We start from the raw sequence: 20,496 nt of genomic DNA on the forward strand, positions 1-20,496 counted from the left end.
TGAGCTTGCTTTGCTGCCAGTGCTCACAATTTTGCAGATCTTATGCCGAATTATTCCTGACAGTTGCGATAAGGCAAGTACGGCCAAGGGCCCCTAACAATATCCAGCACTCATTCGATGACAGTGAGTGCCTGAAGAGGTTTCCCCCGCCAACTTTCCCATGTTGCACAATCCCCATGCAACTCAACAAGAACTGCCGTAGCACCCGCATACCAACGATTAACGCCTACACGTGCCACACGGGCTTTGCTCGCCGGTCCTGCAGACCATGGCCCGCATCGCGAGGAAGAGGCCCACCTTGAGGAAGAGTCGGTGCTCTTCGGAGTTGAAGTCCCTCTCCAGGATGTCCCAGAGCCAGTTGACGAGCCGATGGTTGTTGTGGAAGCCTCCAAAGTACTTGGTGTGTCTCCTGCAGAACACCGATTGTTCTCGCAGAGCCGCCAGACCACAAAACAAATGAGGAGCACAACACCTGAGGTCCTGCAGGTCGATGGGCGTGTTGTCTCCCGAGATGAGCCGCTGCAGCTCGGGCGTGGAGAACATGGTGAGCCAGTCCGGGTTGATGATGGAACGAAAGCCCTTGAGGAAGGCACCCGTCTGGTCGTGGATCTGCATGTGCATCCTGAAGTGCGCCATTAGGTGGATGTAGCTGATCCTGCAACGGCACCAGACACGGCCCATCAAGGCCTCGGATCGATGCAACCGATCGCCGACCTTCTCTGATCTAAAGATCAGGCTGGCGGCAGTCACGGGAAAGACACGAGTGCATGCGTCATGTGTCAAAGGCCACTCGCTTGTTCACGTTGGTGACGGGAACTGCCTTGCCCCCTGGAACCAATTCGTGGGTGACCAGCTTGCCCATGCAGTCTTCGTTGAGGGAGAAGGTCAGGTCCAGGTCTTGCACGTCCCCTTCATAGTGCTGTGGATGTAAGGCAGGCAAATGATCTACAATTGATCTGCAATAATGAAGCAGTGAGCCCAGGAGCTCCCTCCAGGTAAAGTGATTAATCATAGAGGGTGACCTGCAGCAACCTAAGGCACGAGGATGGGTGCAAACTGAGATGAAGTCGAGTGATTTCAAGAAAGGAGAGCATGTTCAGTCTTCTTTCAATTTTCTTTTGACAACTAAAAATCTCAGAGAAATGACTTTGTCAAAGCTACTGCACACCAACACAAGCTTGCATATTATGATCTGAAAACTATTTTTCAAACTCCGAAGATGCAGAAAAATTACACGAGAGCTTTAGAAACCCTGAAAAGTTGTGAGATTTGTAAGTACCTAACTTCATTATTTCTAACTTTGCAAACTTAAAAAATTTAAACGAATAGTATGTCCTTTTAAATGTAATCCACCAGTAGTCACTTCATACTGGTCTGTCGCACTGCCAGTACCGAAGCTACTTGGGACAGAGCTATCTTGGAAGAGGAATATACCTTGATGAGAGTGAGGCTGCGGTAGAGATCTGCGTCCAGAGAGGGAAGTTCATCTATGGAGCTGTAGAGGGCGCTGTGTTGGTGGCCAAGGAGCTGACTCAGGAAGAACGAGGCAAAGGGCACATCCACAACTATGCCCTGCAAGCACGAAAAAAACACAACCACTTAGAAGCCAATCTATATCAAACAAAGTCAAAGAAATTATTGATACCTCTCCACCAACTATGCGCAGCTTTGATTAATCTACTGCATTGAATATTTAAATCCACATAAAATCTCTGAGGTGTGCCGGCTTGGTAAGCTGATATAAGAACTGACGACGACAAACAACGAATGACTTGTTCGTCATTCTTGTCCAGCTCGCTTGCACCTTTTCATTTATTTGCATTATAATCATAAAAGATATAAAAAGTGTTACGATTCTGATAGTTGCGAATTTTACCCAAGCTGTTATGGTAAACGAAAAAGTCAAATGGTGGAATGTACGGCAGTCTGTAATATAACCACTAATTCAATAAATGTCGAAAAAAGGCTACTCTCGATGTACCACCAGGTCATAAACCATTCATTGTATAGCAATATGTACTATTCTTACTAAAAAAGTGCCATCCACATTGCTCCTCACACTCGTTTTAGCAATGGTAAGTCGCCAACCAATTTTTCGGATGCCGATACTTCGGCATCCGAAAAAGGAGGAACTGTGGCCTACCTGATAGATATAGTGCACATTCACGACCTACGTTTCGGACAGCTGTTGAAGTCCAAAAGCTTAATTTTTCGGACAAAATTGTTGTGTGCGATCGGCGGGAAACACCGAGAAGCAGCCATTTTGAAATTGGATTTTATGTTGGCTGCGCATGGATTAGCTTGGTTTGGCAGTGCTACTTGAGTACTGCTAAGTCCTACCGCTAGGTGACGCTGTACGGCTTTTTTTTCTCTAGCTGTGCGTCATCATCATCATTGTTGTTACCATTTTGCTTGCATTTTCCTTAGTTCATTCGCCATTGCAGTCGTGGACTTGCGCCTCTCATCTCTATCTCGTCTCGGTGAATCGTGTTTTCGGACTACGCTTGATTGGACGTCATTGCCCCATCTGTTCTTCCGCCGCCGCGATGTGTTGCTAAGAAGCGCAGAAAGTACTCAACCATATTTATGAAAAAAGAAGGCAGTGATTCTCAAGCTAATAGAAAGTGGCTTTTTAAGCCCTGCTTAGATGTAATACTACAGGCAAGTTTTTATATCTGCTGATTTTTCGGACTGCTCTATTATTTCGCAGATTTTTCGATCCCTGCGAAGTCCAAAAAATTTGTCAGCGACTATACAGGGTGTTTCTCAAAACAGGAGCCAAATCTTTCCTGCAAAAAGTGTGCATCACACAGAAAAATTGTTAATGTCTTATTGGTCTCTGCCCATCTCGTAAAATTAGTAACGTTCGGTAAAATGAGTCTGTTAATTACATTTTGAATAATGAACTAAATTAGTGAGTTTATAGGCACGATTTCAATTAGAAAATTGCTGAGGATCATTGAAAACCACTTAAATCAAATTATTTTAGAGATATGTAGTAGACACATACAGCATTTTACCGCATTACGAGAAAAACGCTCAATTTGGATGCATTTCCAGGATTTGATTTCCAATCGGAGCGCATCTTTGAGCCAGCAATCCTGCCTCCCACAGCCGAAGCACTCAACTGGCGCTTCGCCTCCCTCACAGGAGGGAAGAAATCTTGGTGCATGGGCGTTCTCTGCAATGGCCACGGGAGGCAGGACCACTGGCACAAAGATGCACTGATAGTAGACCGAAACCTAGAAACGTGTCCAAACTGAGCGGTCTTCGGAACGCCGTAAAATGCCTTCTATATTTCTAAATAAATTCATTCAGTCGTTTACGATGATCCTCGGCAAGTTTCCAACTGAAACCATATCTTTAAACTTAAATTCATTTTAAAAGGTTAGTGACTAGAAAGTGATTTGTAAACTAATTATACAGAACATGATTAACTTTACCAAATGAGCCCTTTGGCAGAAACCAATATGACATTAACCTTCTTCGGTGTGATGCCTACTTTTAGCAGGAACGATTTGGCTCATGTTTTGAGGAACACCCTGTAGCATAATGTAGCCTTTCAAGCTACACAAATTTAGAGGGTGCTAAATAATTAGTAGTTCCAAACATCCTTCGCCTTCATTACACACAGCACGTGAATGTGAGACTCGGTTGTGAAGCACTACAGTTAATCACAGAAAGAGGAATGCATAGATACGGTAAAACTCTAATCAATGTAGCCTGATGCCAACCAATTGTAACTATACCTTAAAATAACGTTCATTTCGTTTAGGCGAGCTCGGGAATATCTAGGGAGAAAGTGTGAGCCGCTGCTGCTTGCAACCTGATTACAATATCGTTTTCAATGATAATGAGGGCTTTTAACATAATTAGGAGCAAACTAAACAAGCCTTAAGAAAGTGCACTGACCTCATAAACTGCCTTGCCCAGCATTTTGCCCACAAACTCGAAGAGGGACAGGTGGTTCTCATGAATGTAGGATGTGGGAGAAGGGTACAGCCGTTGCTCAGAAGTCGCCTACGCGCAGAGCAGGGGTGAATCAGAACCAGTTAGACACTGCTCTGAAAGAGCAAGCTCGTGTGTAAATAGAGAGGGAGCAGCAAAACCCATCCCATAGAAACGGACATGGTGTTCGGCAAAACAAGGTCATCTGCCATACAAACACAGCAGTTGGAGTCATTGCATTATGACTCCAACTGCCATCTATAAAATATCCAACAGTTGGAGTTACTATGTTATCTTTTATAGATGGCAATTCTGCCATCTATAAAATTTTAAACAAAACAAAATTGCCTCATATTGCCTCAGTGTGCTAACTTCACAATAAAATCGTTGTAATATGTGCTGCTTGAAAAAAACTGAGTTGAAAGTATACAAGAGAACTGTTGTTGAAAGCTGATGCATCCTCAAGAGCTTGTCAAATGCTTTCAAGTCCCAGCGACCTCAGATTTGGAACTTTTACGTGGGATTTCAGCTTTCTCACTTTACTGTGTCCCCTCCTGCCTCTAGTCTGTTTTGAACAGGATAGCTGCTTTGATATTCTCAAGGAAGAATGAACCCAAAAGGTTTGGAACTGAACCTAATGTTGTATGCCCATAAGCCTTTTAGGGTCTCGCAAACAATCTCTGTCATGATTCTAGGATTGTTAGTAGTCTCAAAGTCTAAAAAAACGCATACCTAGCTACATAAACAGACATGCACCAAGGTGCATGTCTGGGTATGGGTACATGCACCAAGGTGCATGTACCCACACGACTAGGTTCTATATGAGTGGGGTTACTATTCGACCGATGCATGGTTCAATTTCAGAAAAATTGCCACCTGCAGGTGTTGACACACAAGGGGACACTGATCACGTATGTATCCCGATCAGGTTGAGCAAAGGTCAGAGGAGACACCGCATGCGTACATACCCTGAACAGGTTGAGCGAAGGGTCAAACACTCGCTTGATGGTCTCCTCCAGGAATTCCTTGAACACTCCGTCTTGATCAATGCCCGCTTCGTCTAGCCCCTTGGAAGAAGGCAGGGAAGGGGACAAGGTCACTACAGGCCATGTAGAATACTACAGTATTTATTCGAATATAAGTTTACCTTTTTTTCGTAAATGTTGTCAAAAATTAAGGGTCGACCTATAATTGTGACCAGAGAATTTCGACCCAAATTCGCTACCAAATTTCGGGACCATACTGAGCGCATTGAGCTATCGAGTCACCGAGCCAGCGTCGCAGTAGCGCCGGTAGCGCCGTGCCATTTCTTCCTTCAGAAAGCTTTTGGTGCACGAAAATAACCAAAACAGCTGCGGCAGGCAGCCTGCCATCCGCCATGGCCGTCACTCGCGCGTATCCCTCAGGCATCTGGTTTTGTTGGTTTCGGACCGCCTGTCCGCGGCCGGCACTACTCACACATGCCCCTTGCGACCGACCCTCCCCCTCACAGAAGTGCAGCAAAACAAAATACGGAGGTACTTCTGTTTCATGTTGCTCATGGCGGGTCGCGGCGTTGCTTGCGTCTTTGTTCTTTTATCGCTTTGCCCGTCTCCACCTTCTTTTGTTTCTAGTTGTTGCCAGTTTGCAACAGTGTCAGTGAGGTATTAGGTGTAGTCCAAACCAACCCGCAAAACAGGAGAAAACGTCCCGGAGAAGTCCGGGGGAAAGGAGTGTTGTCAAAGGTCTCATAAACGCAGTGTTTTGCGGCTCCCGCTTCGCGGGTCAAAAAATTAATACAACTGAACATTCTCGGGCCCCGGACAGTGCTGGACAGACCTGTAGAGCCCTTCGGCCAAGCAGGGGAAGGCGGTCCGCCCTCCTTGCCCTCCGAGCAAACCATGAGCGGAGTGAGGTGGAATGAGGGGGGGTGCGCTAATTGCTTCGCTTCTCAGAAATTCAATGAAAGGACAGAGGGAGGCTTAAGAAGCAGTTGCTTTTGTTGTATTCTCTCCCTCGAAGTCACTCAAGGATCCCACAAAGAGTGCCTTTTAGATCGCAGCTCTTAGGGGCCCCTTTTCGGCTTGAGCGGCGTTGCCGTCAGCGTAACCGCGAGGTCACGTGACCCCCCAAGTCACCTGACCCCCAAGGTCACGTGCCCCCCTTTCGAGGTCACGCTAACCCCCTCCCCGAGGTCACGTGACCCTTTGAGGTCACGTGACTGCCCTGAGGTCACGTGACACCCTCAGGTCACATGGGGGGTCACGTGACCCCCTCTCCCCCCTCCGAGGTCATGTGGCCCCCTGACGTCACGCGGTCGCATGACCCCCCCGAGGCCACGTAACCCCCCTAGGTCACTTGAACCCCCAAGGTCATGTGACCCCCCCTCCCCGACGTCACGTGACCCCCTGTCACACGACCCCCCCCCCCCCCCCCCCCCTGAGGTCACGTGACCTCAAGGAGTCACCTATGCCTCAGTACGCTTCCATCCTCCTCCTCAAGAGCTGCACTCTAACCGGCGTTACAGGGAATTGTAAACAGCTTTCATTTTTTTTCACTCTCCCGCCCGTAATGTGCATTTTTCCACTTTCTTTCTCAATTTTTCCGTTTCCAACGTCCCGGTGAACTGTCCCCAACTTCTTGTCCATACACTCTCGCACGCTTCCGGGGTAAAACGGCAGGTGGAAGTTGTAAAAAAAAAATGTGTTCCACCTCCCTCATCTTTGCGGGCCTGTTTTGTGGCTTGGCATGGACAGCCATTTAGGCAGTTTTAGAATAGCGCACGCTAAAGCTTTGCATATGCAAAGAATAGGGAGTTTTCGTAGACCCCATTTCCTCCTCCACTAAGCCCTCCGCAACGAAGAAGTTGCTACTGCGCCTGCGCGCCGATAGCCTTGACTGTAGAGTTCCGGGTATCGTAGAGGGTTGCGCGGAGGGCATTGCGGGACGGCGAAAATGATTTACAAAAACTCCCTATTAGCGTCGCTGCCACTGCGCATGCATCGAACATAAATGCAGTTCGCGCTTTGCGTGCACTATTTCTAAGAAACAGCGTGCATATGCAAAGAGTCTTTGCATTTGATTGTGCTCCTCCAAGAAGGATTCGTGATGAGAGGTTAAGTTAAAGCTAAGACGAGCACAGTAAAAAAATGGCAGCTCCCTGGACTGCAGCTGCAGTCGCTTTGGCGGCGTCGTGGGCGAGACGTTGGCGGAATTCTTGTGACTGCAATTTTCAACACAGGACGATATTGCACTCCTACGGGAGGTGCACGCCAGAAGCGTTTTGAAAGACCCTGCAAAGTGGGCAACGATCGCCGGCAACTTGCTGCATGCGACGCGCAAAAATTTCTTGATGAAGGTCAGTACACGAGATCTCTGTTGCTGAGGCAACGCAAGCGGACACGACCGATCGACCACCCCAGTCGCATCTAAAATGTTACTCTGAGCTAAAAAGCCTGTTTTTTCTAAAGTTACAGCATTTCGTGAGTGAAACAAAAACTGTCACATCATCTTGGTGGCATTGCAAGAGCGAGATGCTTGGGCTTTTGTGTCGCGGCGGAGACAGGCTATTTTAAAACGCTCATGCGTAGCGTGCACTAAAACAAGCGCTAAATTTAGCGCTAGTGTGTGCTAAATTTGCACATGTTATTCTCAAACTTCCTATTGTTGCGACATGTGAGGATGTCATGAAGCTGACAAAGCTTTAGACGTTGATGAAATGTCCAGAAGCCCTGATGATGATTGAGTTTTTGACATTGTACAGTGCTTTAGCTGAGAGCACTGTAAATCAAGTTTTTTTTTTCATGCTTTAGCCCAAACTTTCCTTTGTTATTTAAAAAAAAAGGTTTACCTATATTAAAATTATTTCTTTTTATTCTTGGCGAGTTTAATATAAAGGCATTGAACTATATTTGAGGTCGACTTATATTCGAGTACCATATTTTCCGGACTATAAGTCTCTTCTTCTTCTTCTTCTTTTTGTGAGGTCCAGAGAAGGAAAGGGAAAGCCGGGAGAGATGTTGGCCTCTTGTACGGGGCGAGTCGCTACCCGGCTTAGGGAAGGGGGAGGAGCCGTAGGTGGCTAAAAGAGATAGTGTGGAAATTTGGAAACCAGTCCAATAATGTGATGGGGCTTTGGCACAAGTGTGGGTTTCAATTTAACAACCTTGCTGTTTGCGGTGTGTGGTATTAGGTCATAGACGGTCTGCCAAACCAGTCTCACTCAAGAAATCCAAGAGGTCTTTGTAAGCCCTCTGGACTAGCCGACATGGGGCTTCTGGGATGAGGAGTTCCCGAGTGGTGGAGGAAGGAAGTCCATTGAAAGTGTAGCGTTGAAACAAGGTTTTACGCTCTTCTTCGTACTCTGTGCACACTAGTAGCACGTGTTCAATGTCCTCTAGGGCTCCACAGTGTAGACAATCAGGACTATTGACTCGTTGAAGTTTGTGCAGAGTTGATCTTGTGTTTGCGCAGTTTGCCCTCAGCCGATGTAACATTGACGCTTGTTCTCTTGACAGCTTGCGGGGGATTGCTGGAGGGAGCCGTCCTTCAGCCGTCTCTCGGTGTGGGTGGCGCTTTTGGTAGAAATTTCGTAGAAATCGCCATGCTTCGTTGTACCGGCGAAGGGAAATGGTTGGGGTCTCAAGTCCATGGGCTTCAGTAGCGAGAGCATCCGCTTTCTCATTTCCCGCAATTCCAGTATGTGCAGGACACCACTGAAAAGCAAGTTGCCAACCCTTTCTTTCAGCTGACCTGGCAGATGCTACAGTTGTTGCAGTCGATGGAGTGCCAGTCTCGGGGTTCCGGAGAAGTTGAAGAGCAGATTTCGAATCTGTGAGAATGACCGCTCTCCCTGGTGTTCCACTTCGCACTAGCAGCTCCAAAGCCCGCCAAATGGCCACCAGCTCCGCAGTAGTGGATGTTGTGGCGATGTTCAGTCTGTCTGCAATGCAGACGTTGTGAGTTGGGATGAAGACTGCTGTCGTAGTAGTTCCTGTCGCCGGACTAGTGGAGCCGTCTGTGTATACTTGCAGCCATTCAATATACTCTGTGTAGAGTAGTTCATGAGTCAAAAGGCGAGAAATTGTCCCAGAAACACTCGCCTTGCTATGCATGTAAGGGAGGGTTTCACTTATCGTCAGTGGTACTTCTAGATGAGGCTGCGGCGGTGGAGGGATATGTCCGGGTGGTCCTATAAGATCTTCGAACTGTCTCGCCAAGTAGCCAAAGCGGGAGTTCGGGCGATCAAGGACGTGTGAGAGTAGTGAACTCCCAGAGGACACACCATGAATTCGTGCAAGGTGACGGCAGGCGCGCTCATCAGCCCGGAGGAAAACAGGCCATTCTTCAGCAGCAATGAGTGTGGCAACGTTTCCCGCGTATCGCGGCAGCCCAACGCACATCCTTAGTGCTACACGGTGAAATGTTTCAACGTCACGTTCTTGTGCTGGTCCGATGTTGAGTAGTGGCAGAGTATAATGTAGGCGGGAAAGGATTAAACCTTTATATAACTGAAGGAGGGCGTGTTGTGGTGTTCCCCAGGTATGGCCGCGGAGGCACCGCAGAACTCCGAGAAGGCTGCGGCACTTGGAGAGAACTTTGCGGACTTCTGGTCTCCACGTTACCCGATCATCTAACAACAATCCAAGATATCTGTGTGTCCTCACCCTCTTGACTGGCATCCCAGCCATCTTGAGTTGCAGCGCTCGTTCGGGGGGGCGTCCTCTCGGACGGTAAAGCAGCGCTGCTGTTTTCTCATGGGAAAGTGTCAGTCCGAGTTTTTCTATGGCATTGCAGATTGTATCGAGTGCCCCTTGGAGTTTACAACGAATCTTCCTTGCCCTTCGAGTTGGGCCAGCGCACCAAAGAGCCACATCATCTGCATAGATGGATATCTGCACATGGGACGGTCCCTGCTGGCGAAGTGAGCTTGGAAGCAATGCCATGGCTACATTGAAAAGTAAAGGACTAAGGACACTTCCCTGAGGAACGCCCTGAGTCACAGTACATGGACTGCTAAGTGCTCCCGGGACCCTGACCCGAATCGTTCTACCAGAGAGAAATGCCTTAATATATTCGAGCATTTTCCCTTTTACTCCGAGCTGTCTGAGGCGCTGGAGGATAACATTATGCGGAAGTGTATCAAATGCTCGTTTTATGTCTAAAAACACACAGTGAAGCATGTTGCGGCGTGCTTTTGCCTCTTCGAGTGCAGATGCCAAGTCGCCCATTGCGTCTGCTGTACACCTCTTTGCACGAAATCCTGACAGCTGGTGTGGCATCGCATGTGATTGCTCTAGGTGCCATGTCAGGCGTCTCAAGACCAGGCACTCAAGTAGTTTTCCCAGGCAGCTTGTCAGGGACACAGGTCTATAGGATGAGGGGGAGTGGCTTGGCTTACCGCATTTCAAAACTGGAATTACGATAGATTCTAGCCAGGTCATAGGCAGAATGCCTGTTCTCCATATTGAGTTGAGTGTCTCTAAAAGTCGTGGATGATGAGCTTGGTCTATGTTTTTCAATGCTTGATACGTGATTCCGTCTGGCCCGGGTGCACTTCGGCGTTTGCAATGTCGGAGCGCATACTGCAGTTCAAAGATGAGCTTTTTTGTTTACACGCATTCGTATAGCAAAATTGGAGTGTCGCACGATTGGCTAGATCGCACATACCATTTGACGCACAACTTTGACGTTTCGACTCACGAGAAATGCACATAGCACGGCGCTGTCTGGCAAGGGCAATCGAGTGTTTTGCAGCAAAAGGACGTAAAACGTGCAAAATGAGAAGGTAGTCTGCTTTATTCGAGCCAACAAATGCCAAGCGAATGAAAGTTTAACGGGCCAGACACTTATGAACCAGGCTCTGGACCACTAGGCCTAGCCTAGGTCAAGTACAGGAGACAACGCGTGCAATGATGCGCAGGCAGATAGATAAATCTTGACCAGTGGCGTACTAGGCCACCCGGCACCTGGAGCCCTTATGTCTTTCGTAGACACCCCCACATACACTGCCTGAGATCGCAACCGACCAGTAAAGCAAGGGGGGGGGGGGGGGGGGGTGCTGGGTGCTTAGGTAGCATCCCCCCCACGTGACTGGGACCTCTGGTACTTTGTACCCGGGGCCCAGGGCCCTCAGCCTTGCCCACCCGCCGCCCCCTTCGCCCGTTACTACGCCACTGATCTTAATATACTTCTTTTAGTACCTCTAAAAGATTAGCTAGACACAATCCTTTTTTTTACATGTAACAACACAGCTGAAACATCGCAAAAAAAACTGCTCATCAAACGGAAACTAGGAAGACGTGAGAAAATATTCTGCAATGTGTGTATACCAGCCCACTTGCCTTTCAGTGTTATAGGATTAAAGCAAAAGATTATGGAACCATGGTTGAATTAGGCAACATCGATCACATGCTGTAAAAGCTTTATCCTCATTGTCTTGCCTATCCACATTGAACCGCTTCAGGGAAGCCACAAAATTTCCCGCTTTCCGAGTCAGTTATGAAATCTGTAGAAGAGTGCGGCGACAGCATTGTCATTACCTATGGCTACATAGTTACAATGCTCTACGAAAGATGGTGCGCGGCGCATAAAAAAAATGGCATTGTACCGTTAATTAAAAAAAGAAAGCATATAAGTCGCATCATTGTATTAGACACACCAAGAAAAATGTTTGAAAAAAACCTGCGACTTATACACTGAAAAATACGGTAAATGCCAAGTGAAAAAAACACAAACCTTATGCAGGATTTGCACTGATCATTTTCCCCGAGGTTCTTTCTTCACGTTTCTGCCAATGCACACTTTTAGAGACAAATATCAAAAACTGAATGCCCTAATTAAAAAATAAAAATTAAAAATGGGTCGACCTATAATTGTGTAGATGGTGGTAATAATATTAATAATAATAATAATCACCTGCTCGTTGATGAAGCGAACTCGTATGACTCCCTTCAATGCCTGGGTGGGCAGCATGGCTAGCTGCTGGTAGCCATCCTGATAACAGACAGGAAGTTGTCATGGAAAGATTAGAAGTTTGTAGAGTGATATTGACATGATGCATGTCGCCAGCACAAAAGTAGGCAAATGCTAAAGTCTCCTCTACCTAAGGAAACTCGAGCAAAGAGCACTTCAAAAGCGGTGTGCCTACTCTACAAACAAGTAGAGATGTTGACTAAGCAATCTCCAGTTACAGAAGTGTTGAAAATTAAGCTAGTTGGCACCGATTGACTATAAAAGGAAGCACACAAAAAACGAGGACCAAAGGAAGGCACATACTACAAACGAGCACTCACCTCACAACTCAACATTTACTTTTACACTTTGCAAAAACAGAAGGAATCACAACCTGGTTCGCTCATGCACAAATCTCGCAAAAAAATTAAAAAAAAACGTTCCCAAAATAAAAGAAATTCCAGGAATATACCGTATTTACTCGCACAATGAACACACTCGCGTAATGAACGCACCCCCCAAGTCGGCTTTCAAGATTTCGACTTTTTTTTTTTCACTCGCGTAATAAACGCACCCCCAACTCGGATGTCAAAATTTTGAGCCCTTTCCCCCACGCACGCGAAATGAACGCACTTTTTTATCCTGGTGCAGTGAGGTCGCGAATGCATGGGCAGCGTGGGCGAACAAAACGCCTCGCAAAAGGCGTTAAAAAATTGGCAAAGATCCAACGGAAACCAGGAAAAAAAACATGGAGAGGAGCCACGAAAATAATCCCTGGAGAAGGGGAACAAGAGGGACAAAGGACAAACATAAATCTCCAAACACAGCTAGGTGACTGGTGAGCGACCGAAAAAATCCGCCTGGTCCGGGTATCGAACCCGGGACCTCTCCATTATAGGTGGAGCGCTCTACCAGTCACCTAGCTGTGTTTGGAGATTTATGTTTGTCCTTTGTCCCTCTTGTTCCCCTTCTCCAGGGATTATTTTCGTCATTCTTGTCCAGCTCGCTTGCCCCTTGGCATTTAATTGCATTATAATTACAACCTTAACTTGCAAGCTTCACCCTTGTTGGTGTTAGACTGGTGGCAACTGATAAAACCCGTTTGCTCTACTGACGTCTAACCCCTGGTTAGCTCAGTTGGTAGAGCGCTCCACCTGTAATGGAGAGGTCCCGGGTTCGACACCCGGACCAGGCGGATTTTTTCTGTCGCTCACCAGTCACCTAGCTGTGTTTGGAGATTTACGTTTGTCCTTTGTCCCTCTTGTTCCCCTTCTCCAGTTATTATTTTCGTCATTCTTGTCCAGCTCGCTTGCCCCTTTGCATTGAATTGCATTATAATTATGGAAAGAAGCTGCTCTCTTTTTTTTGCACAGCGCAGTATGGACTTTGGGTTTGCGCGCCGCCGCGCGCCAGCAGGTAAGAAAGAGAAGCGGAAAACAAAGAGGAGCTTTTTTTTTTTTTCTTTTTGCACAGCGCAGTTTGGTTAGGGGGGGTCGTGCCCCGCGCGCAAGGAGGTAAGAAAGAGGAGCGGAGAAGCCCTCTAAGCAAACGAAACAGCTTGCGAAAGGTGGCAAAAAAAAAACAAAAAAACCCAGGGAACTGAGAAAAAAATAAAAGAAAAAGAGGAGCTTTTTTTCTTTTTTTGCACAGCGCAGTTTGGTTAGGGGGTGTTGTGCGTCGCCCCCGCGCGCAGGAGATAAGAAAGATAAGCGGAGAGCCCTCGCCTAAGCAAACAAAACAACTTGCAAAAGGCGGCAAAAAGAAAAAAAAAAAAAAAAAGAAACCCAAGGAATTAAGAGAAAAAAAAAACAAAAAGGAGTTTTTTTTTTTTTTTTTTCACAGCTTAGTTTGGTTACGGGGTAGGGCGCAGCGCGCAAAGAGATAAGAAGTTACTTCAATTTTCAGGATAAAAGGTCCGTTCATTATGCGGATAAATACGGACGCAAAAATTTGACTTCGCGTAATGAACGCCCCCCCTAAAGGCCCGTTCACACTCTTGCGACCGAGTACGACTGAGAGAGACGAGATCTCTTAAAACTTCTTAAATGTTTTTAGAATGAGGGAACACACTGGCATTGTGGCGCCATCTATGCGGTGACCCTGGAACTGCATTTCACAAGACCGAAGGTTTGGCGGGATTTCCGAGGTCAAATGTGCGTAATACCCATAGAAAGGCTCGTTTATAACATTGACAAAAGTTTTTTGAGCTAAGAAAGAAAGGATAATGCTCGAGAAATAAAAAAAATATGCAGGACCGCCGAGTTTCAACTGCTTCCCAATAGATGGCGGCAGTGTGTTTTCTGGTTTAAGAAGTTTTAAGGAACCCATGTTTAAGAGGTCGCAAGAGTGTGAACGGGCCTTAACTTTGCATCGATTTTTCGGAAAAAAAAGTGCGTTCATTCGGCGAGTAAATACGGTATTTATTTACCGTAAAATACCGCGGAACTGCCCAATTCATTCAAGCGCCCAGGATGAACATTTCCCAAACTTGGGAATTTTGCAAATTATACGTAAAGCGCCCAATTCGACCGGGCAAGCGCCCGTGTCTAGATTGACCCCGTTTTCAGTGAAAGCCGGGTGGGTGCTCACCTTGGTATTTTACAGCAAATTCTAGAACCCCCTCGCCTAGTTTATAATATGGCTGCATGCATGCCAAAGTCGGCAATGCACGCGGCCGCCACACGGAAGATTGGGGTTCAAACCCCGCTCCATCCCGGTTCTTTCTTTTCGAAACGTTCGACCTTCTGGAAAGTTCCGGACCGCTCTCGGCCGTCACCGACCATTCTGGATCACAACATCCTCGAACCTACTGCGTGTATAAATGCAGAGGTAATGCGCCGCTTCAGACAGCCGCCTTTCTGTCGCAGGACATATAGTTCCATTATGACCGGATTGACAACGCAAGTTCACCTCGTTAAACGTTTGATTTTGGTTACACGTTAATCTGCTATCTTTACTCGCGGCAATATCAATAACAGATCTTCCAGTTCGTGTTACCCTCTCCTCTTCCATAACTTCCAAGGCTGGCTACTAACAGTTATCCAGACAGTTTGCAGCTAAGATCATGCCACCATGGAGGTAGGAAGCTTCCCGAGGCGACACGGGTCCATCAGAAAGGAAGCCAGAAGTGTGGAGGGGCATGCCTTCAAGGACGACCAAAACCAAGAGACGCTACTAGACAAAAGGGCGAGTCTACCCTCGGCACCCGACCGAGCAGTTTGCTACTCCATTGGGTGCCGAGGGTGATCAAAAGTGCTGTCGAGACGGCTCTTCTTTTCGTCCAATAGCATGCCTTGGGTTTGGTTGTCATTAGGAATGTGTTCCTTCACACTTCTGGCTCCACCTCTGGTGGCCTCACGTCGCCTCCGCAAGTTTGCTACCTTTGTGGAAGGTTCAGGCGGTCCACAGAGCTCCATCAAAAGGGGTCAAAGAAAGGAAAGAGAAAAGGTTTCTCGGCCGCCCCACCTCGACGATGCGCGTCCGGTGCACGGTGATGAGGGTGGACTGGGAGAGGGCACAGGCAGACTCCGTGAGTCCCAGCACCGTCTTCTCGTTGTTCACATACTTCCTGAACAGAACCACCCTCTAGAAAAAAAAGAGCAGAAAAAACATGAAACCACGCGGTAATTACATGGTCTTTTACTCGTTGTCGGGTCAACAACAAATACGTCGAGTTTCGGTGCCCATTTGTCATTTCTACTTCGTTTCACTTTAAGACCGGTTGTAGCCGACACCACAATCAGACGGAGCCGATCAGGGGGGCCAAGAGTGCATCGTCACGGCGCTCGTCGTCTTTGTGCATTGCCAACGACGACCCAGTACACAGGCCTCGTCTTCTGGGTGGCCCAAGAGACGGGAAAACAGACTGTGAAACACGCACCTCCTTGTGGGGTATGATGTGTGGCACCTTCTGCATGAGCACTTGCGCCGCCTTCTTGCCCTTCTCCAGGTCACCCATGAATGTGCTCACCTTCATGTCCCTGCAGAGGCACGGTCACCTTTTTCAGCTTGTGCAAATCTTTCACAAATAACAAACTTAATTTTTGCAGCTGCGGAACGTGCTACCGGGTTTTTTGCTTCTCGTTCGTGCAGCAGACTCCGTGCTATTGTACGAGAGTGGAGTAGCCAGAGTTGCTATCATGATGAAATGAACATCCTATAGTATATGCAGGGGTTCTCAAACTGGGTTCCGGGGAACACAGGGGTTCCACGAGCTGGTTTCATGGGTTCCGCGAGCACCCAGATTGCAACCCCCCAATGCCGCAGGCTGCGCGGCAGGACCATGCAAAGCGCCTTCATCTCACTTTGTACTGCCATCGCGATTGATATGGTGGGGATATATGGGAAGCAACACAAGCAGAATTGCCTACAATTGTGCATCTGTTGCTTCTTGGTCGGCAAATATGGAGGGGGGAGGGTTCCGCGGCAGTTTCTGAGGCTTCCTGGGGTTCCGTGAGACCAAAAAGTTTGAGAACCCCTGGTATATAGTAAAGAATGAAACCAATTAAAGAAACATGTCCACCCCTTGTCAAGATGTTCTACGGGGATGCTGACATGAAAACAGGAATATTCGCAGCACATTCAAAACTAACGTAATCATTAACAACTGTAAATGATGACGGTTCACTTGTATTTTAAACAATATATTTTCTTTTTCACTGTTCCACTCTGGCAAGAACTGCAGAAGCAGTCACCCAAGTGTGGGACACATCTGGGACATTTGTGATGTGTCCCGCATCCGATGGCATGTGCAGACGTCGTTATGAACTCTGGCAGCCGTATTGCCTCTTTGCTTCTTTGGATGTCTGACACCCGAACCACTTCACAGCCTCCTCACCCTCAGCCAATCCTGCGGACTCTGCCCTCGGTTACGTTAGTAAACCAACGACCCGACAATGCCAGAGGCACCCGGGTTCCTTCCACATCTTATAACATTGCCTAAAACATACAGTAAACCCTTCTATAATGAAGAATCGTATCATAAAGGTACGGATATAAAAGTCAAAGTATGCTCGTGATACTGGCACAGGCATACAAGCTAACGATATAGAGAAGGCCTTTTTTTAAACGACTTTACGATGAAGAGGTTCCACCGTAACAGGTAAAAGCAAGTAAAATAAAGGGTTGCTAAATGTCTCGCTTCAATTCTGCACAGCGTCTTAAACAGTAGTGGGTTTGCCTAGGTATAAAGTATGACACACTAATACAACAACCCCACTTTTCACCGTACAATAAACCTATCTTTACAAACTAACATTTCATGTCAGATCTTCCAGATCTGCACATCAATTCCTTCTGGTGCAAACAAACGAAGAGCAGATTTTTCCACACGTCTAAGAACTAAACATCTCCAGAGTGAAAGAGGGAAAGGGCCTTTGTAAAATACACCGCATCTCAAGACTAAAGAATTTGGAGCAAAACTGCCACTCACTTTATGAGCCAATGGTCGGGAGGAGTGTAGCTTCGGCGACAGTCTCGCTTGTACAGCAGCATGAGCAGCGTGTGTGATGAGCACAACAGCTGGTTCGAGTTGACGGACTTCAGGTCTGCCGCAGGAAGAAGACAACCAACATTAGAGAGGGACTACTCCGCCACAAAAGAGCAGAAGCACTGAGAGTGTGCAAACCAGTACCGTAGTCATCAATAGTGGTCTGTAAGCATTCTTGGGAATAAGCAGGAATGCATTGGAAGTGTTAATGTCAGCCAAGTTTGTTTTTTCTAACGAATGTGGAAGAACTCATAATTTCCAGGGATATGCAAACACTGTACAAAATATTTTTACAATATTGTACAGCATTTTGAAAACCCTCAATTGCTGACAGCCATTAATTAGAGTCATTGACAGTCGTTACTGTCAATTGCTTACAAATGACGGTAAGCCCAAACAATTTGTTTCAGTAGCACATGCGTCATCTTTCAGTGCATGTCGAGACACAGTCTCGGATGGAACGCTACAATACGAGACGGGAATAAGGTATAAGCAATGGCTGTCAGGTCCCTTTTTAAAACAGCAAGATTAAACCTAACGCAGAGGTTCTCAAACCTTTCTAGATCAAGGAATGCACATCATTCTTCATCGATGGCTGAAAGGCACAGTCATGGCATCGATGAAATACAGCACAGCAGAATTCTACATATTAGTCATGTGGGAAGAGTGAATTTTGAGCTCAAAGGAAATAGTGGTGTTGACAGAATATTTTCGAGTCAAATATTATTCAATAGTTTCTCAGAGTCTATGACTAACGTGCATCATGCTTAAACAGAAATTCAGCTGAGCTCGTGAAGGTTGTTCCCAACCTTCCACTTGTCCACTTCTAAGCTCAGTTAAATTTAATACAGCTATGCTGATGAACTGTGACATGTAAACATCAAAATTGTTGCAGCTATCTTAATCGTGGGGATTTATGTTTGCTTGTAGTATGCAAGTATTCTTTCTTCAGTTTCAGATTTGACCAAAAAAATAAAATAAAAGAAGTATGAATGATGAGCGCGGGATGTCAACACATCGCTGCCACATAATCGCGGTGGGTTGAGTGTGCTTCTCACCGAGCACCTGTGCGCTGCGGAGAAGCAAGATTCGCGGAGCTCGGGTGCTCCGCGAGTCTTCCTTCTCTGCAGTGCACAAGTGCTCGGTGAGAAGCACACTCAACAGGGTTAACTCGATGCGATCCACACTTCGAAAAGTATGAATATCGCAGTTCAACTCGAAGCGAGTATCGAATAGCTTATTATTCGAAACTACTATTACAAAATTTGAATATTTACACAACACTATTACATACTTGTGACAGCTTGAAGCTGAGGTACTTGGTTCATTGCTTTTATTGCCGCGTGCATGACCAAGAAGAAACGTTTCTCCATTCTTCTAGAAGATTTGAGTTCACTCGTACCTCCTAGTGTAAAACATAAATAGGCCAGAATGACCTTGCTGAGTCAGTCTCACCCTAGTAAATTCGAACCTTCTGGAAGAATGGAGAAGCATTCTTTCTCGGTCATGTACGCAGCGATATATGGTGCCACCTGAATATGAAGGAACGTTACAAACAGAGAGAGACAGAAAAGGCAAACGCACCACTGGACTGGCAGCTGTTTAATTATTACCATATTTTGCTTTATTTATAGCACATTTTACTTAATCTTCTTTATCTATAATCTATCTCACTTAATTGAGAGATGTCTTCCTCCTCTTCTATTCTTGTAACCAAAGCTCACACTACTGGATCTTGTAATCGAGCCATCTTTTTTCCTCATCTTTCATCTGCCCACCATGGGTGTGGCACCTCACAGGTACACAACTTGCTTGGGGTGTAGCGCAATGGAAGCCGCACTCACACAATTGTCCAACTTTCCGTCAATAGCTCACGCCTCCAGGATTTCTCGAGTGAACTTGTTGCAGCTTGTTGCCATGATGTTTAGGCTATAAAACTCGCGCATGCACTGACTTTGACACATGACAATGGGCTGGTAGGTGCCAAAGAATGATCTTATCTCATCGAGGAGGATTTTTTTTTTCTTTTTTACGCTGCTTGAGAGAAGCTTTGCTTGAAAGATGTTGATTGCAATAAAGAGGCTGAGAGTCTGCGTGCCAAGGAGATTAAAACAAAAAAATGCGTGCTCGGAGAACTAGAAAGTACCTCGCAGCATGCGGACCTGATGCGGACCTGCCATTCAAGACATCCTGGCAAAAACTGCAACTAGTTCGCTCGAGAAAGCCTGAAGGCCCGAGCTATCGACTTTTGACGCAAAGACAAACAGATGGAAGAAACAGAGTATGCCTTCCATCGCACTACACTGCAAGGAAGTTATGTACCTGAGCGGGGGCCGCACCCATGGAGGACAGATGAAAGACGATAAAGAAGATGGCTTGATTACAAGATCCAGTGGCGCGGTCTTTGGTTAGAAGGGTAGAGACGAGGAAGACATCCCTCAATTACGGTGGCGTGAAGGGGAGGCGTCAGAATTGGCGCATGAGAGAGGGAGCAGCCGGTCACCATGCAGTGGTGGCGCTGCTGTCGACACTGAGATCCGTCGTCTGCTCGTGTCTGCTGCGATTCTGGCGCTTCCTTGCTCTGCCAGTAAAGATTGCGTACAATATGCACTCCCTAAAGTACCTTTAAAAGTTAAACTATGTCGATTTTGAACTTGTGGTTCATGTAACACAAGAATAAACCTGCCGACGCTCTTGTTCTCCTCGTCATTGTCGGAACAGCAAAGAGGGAGGCCTTTTTTGTCGCAGAAACATGCCCCGTGGTGCATCAGGAAGCAAAGCAGCGTGTTTGCTGTTTTACCACTGCAGTAGTTTGGACGCATCGCGCAATCTTTCCAACAAAAAAAGCACTTCTAGCAAAGTGAATGCATCTAAGAGTCGCTTCTAGCGTGCTGCCACACACGGAGCAAGCCACGCAATGCTGACACCTCCCCCTTCTAGTCACCATACCTCAATTAAAGGGACACTAACACCCCCACAAAACTTTTTTTTAATTCCTTTGCCAGGCAATTTATTACAGTGTCTGAAGACTACCCCAGTCAATATTTCGCTACAGCATCACATATATTTTTAATGAAGTAAAAATATGCAACTGCTCGAAACTGGAACTGGACTGGGGAAGAAGAAAT

At 46.7% G+C, this 20,496-nt stretch overlaps 1 protein-coding gene across 4 annotated transcripts in view; it reads right to left on the bottom strand.

The window, feature by feature from the left end:
• The window catches only part of LOC8026694 (ubiquitin-protein ligase E3B), a 68,986-nt gene that overhangs the window by 8,859 nt on the left and 39,631 nt on the right, over positions 1-20,496 (bottom strand). For 2 of the 4 annotated variants that reach the window (XM_042290757.1, XM_042290755.1), the window contains exons 17-26: positions 17,312-17,426; positions 15,761-15,860; positions 15,346-15,465; positions 11,845-11,922; positions 4,917-5,015; positions 3,913-4,020; positions 1,435-1,572; positions 795-919; positions 473-655; positions 298-409 (exon numbers count right to left, since the gene is read on the bottom strand). In XM_042290757.1, coding sequence (XP_042146691.1) covers positions 298-409; positions 473-655; positions 795-919; positions 1,435-1,572; positions 3,913-4,020; positions 4,917-5,015; positions 11,845-11,922; positions 15,346-15,465; positions 15,761-15,860; positions 17,312-17,426 — 1,178 coding nt within the window. Of the gene's footprint in view, positions 1-297; positions 656-794; positions 920-1,434; positions 1,573-3,912; positions 4,021-4,916; positions 5,016-11,844; positions 11,923-15,345; positions 15,466-15,760; positions 15,861-17,311; positions 17,427-20,496 lie in introns of all 4 variants that reach the window. The other 2 variants (XM_042290754.1, XM_042290753.1) reach the window with 1 other exon arrangement.

This window comes from Ixodes scapularis, unplaced genomic scaffold (assembly GCF_016920785.2).
Source record: "Ixodes scapularis isolate PalLabHiFi unplaced genomic scaffold, ASM1692078v2 PGA_scaffold1__304_contigs__length_218370807, whole genome shotgun sequence".
NCBI lineage: Eukaryota > Metazoa > Arthropoda > Arachnida > Ixodida > Ixodidae > Ixodes > Ixodes scapularis.